Below are 2,017 nucleotides of genomic sequence, written 5' to 3'. Positions count from 1 at the left end.
TCTCTCTCTTTCTCTCTCTCTCTCTCAAAAATAAACATTAAAAAAATGTTTTAGGGGCGCCTGGTGGCTCAGTCGGTTAAGCATCCGACTTCGGCTCAGGTCATCATCTTGCGGTTCATGGGTTCGAGCCCCCTGTCAGGCTCTATGCTGACAGCTCAGAGCCTGAAGCCTGCTTTGGATTCCGTGTCTCCCTCTCTCTCTAACCCTCCCCTGCTTGTGCTCTGTCTCTCTGTCTCTCTCTGAAAGCTAAATAAACATTAAAAAAGGTAAAAAAAAAAATAAATTTGCCAGAAACCCACGAGATAACAGACTCTGTAGCTGGCCACGCTCTCCTGGACAGCAGAGTAGGACATTCAAAGGACACAGCAGGCTGTGCCCGGAAGGAGCTTCCTAAGCTTGCGGGTTCTGAGCTCCTCAGGGAAGGGCCTGCCCCTTAGGGGCCCCCGGTCCTGGGCAGAGCTTCGCTGTGGCGTAGGATCATTAACTGGTGGCTGTGCCGAACAGAATGGCAGCACAGAAGCTGAGTACACGGAAAGAGAGGAGAGTTGTCAGAAAGTTTCTGGGTGGAACAGACTCCAAGGCGCCCAGAGGATCATGGGGGTTTCCTTGTGCTCGGCTCTGCCTTGCAAGATAAACCTGTGCTCCCAGCGGTGGGTGGCCCCTGGATGGCTCCCTCCTTGACTCCACAAGCATGTTCTGGCCATCTGCACATGTAACCACAGGCTAACGATCCCCTCATGTCAAGCCAAAGATAACTAAATAAAGTTAAAGACCCTGTCCCGCCTCGTGTGATGGTTTGGGCAATGCTGAGAGCCCTTCCCTGATCTTCTGAGGTTCTGTCGCTGTTGAGGAGGGCCTGCATCCGCCAGGGCAAGCGTCCTCCACGAGACCAAGTCTAGCGCTGCCCCTGTGCCTCTACGGCGCCCACCTTTGGTAGGTCCTTTCCTGTTCAGCACCGCCTGCTGTTCCTCCGTGATGTTCAGCCGCCGGACCACGTCGGCCAGCGCCGATTTGAGCAGCTGGATATCGTCTTCTTGCATCTGGACGCGCTGCTCCAGGGAGGCAATGCGGTCCGTCACCTCCATGCTACTCGCGGCGGAAGCGCTGTCATCTAAACCAAAGGAGAGGAACAAGTGACTCTCGAGTGCCCCCCGGAGGGATGGGACCGACCCGCACGCCCGGAGCGTATTGCTGGGACACGGTACCATTCATACCCTGGAGGCCACTGCTCTCGTGCAGAAACCACGGGCCCTCTCGTGCGACACAGAACTACAACGTCTCACTCTGCTCTAGTCTTTAGTGATTCTGTTCGTGCTTTTCATTTCCTCTTGGCTGAGGTTTTATTTATTTATTTATTATTATTTTTTTTAAAGTTTTTTTTTTTTAACATTATTTATTATTGAGAGACAGAGAGAGATAGAGCATGAGCAGGGGAGGGGCCGAGAGACGGGGAGACCCAGAATCCGAAGCAGGCTCCAGGCTCCCAGCTGTCAGCACAGAGCCCGATGCTGATGCGGGGCTCGAACTCACAAACTGTGAGATCATGACCCGAGCAGAAGTCGGACGCTTAACCGACTCAGCCACTCATGCGCCCCTCTTAGCTGAGGTTTTAAGCGCTATTGTATTATTCTAGACACGGGCCAATGCATGTTCTTTCCCATGACATTTGGAGACCTCAGAGGTAGAGGAGGGACCAGTGTGCATCTCCCCACACATGGCAGAAATCCACCCCCCGCCCCCATCACCGTCTCGCTTTTGTTCTGACCATGCTAACTGAAGGGTTGGCCAGATAATCCCAAGACAACACTATCCCCTGAAACCAATGTTACACTATATGTTAACTAGAAGTTATTTTTTTTTTTTTTAATTTTTTTTTTCAACTTTTTTATTTATTTTTGGGACAGAGAGAGACAGAGCATGAACGGGGGAGGGGCAGAGAGAGAGGGAGACACAGAATCGGAAACAGGCTCCAGGCTCCGAGCCATCAGCCCAGAACCCGATGCGGGGCTCGAACTCA

At 52.3% G+C, this 2,017-nt stretch overlaps 1 protein-coding gene across 4 annotated transcripts in view; it reads right to left on the bottom strand.

Moving 5' to 3' along the window:
• The window catches only part of EML1 (EMAP like 1), a 191,760-nt gene that overhangs the window by 77,485 nt on the left and 112,258 nt on the right, over positions 1-2,017 (bottom strand). For 2 of the 4 annotated variants that reach the window (XM_040478207.1, XM_040478208.1), the window contains exon 1: positions 929-1,144. The exons of the other annotated variants lie outside the window; for them this stretch is intronic. In XM_040478207.1, the coding sequence (XP_040334141.1) occupies positions 929-1,085 (157 nt within the window). In that variant the 5' untranslated portion in view covers positions 1,086-1,144. Of the gene's footprint in view, positions 1-928; positions 1,145-2,017 lie in introns of those variants that run through there. 4 annotated transcript variants of the gene reach the window in all.

The sequence above is a fragment of the Herpailurus yagouaroundi genome, unplaced genomic scaffold (genome assembly GCF_014898765.1).
Source record: "Herpailurus yagouaroundi ecotype Mexico unplaced genomic scaffold, PumYag 141, whole genome shotgun sequence".
NCBI classification, from domain to species: domain Eukaryota; kingdom Metazoa; phylum Chordata; class Mammalia; order Carnivora; family Felidae; genus Herpailurus; species Herpailurus yagouaroundi.
This window is presented reverse-complemented; position numbering and strand designations above follow the sequence as displayed.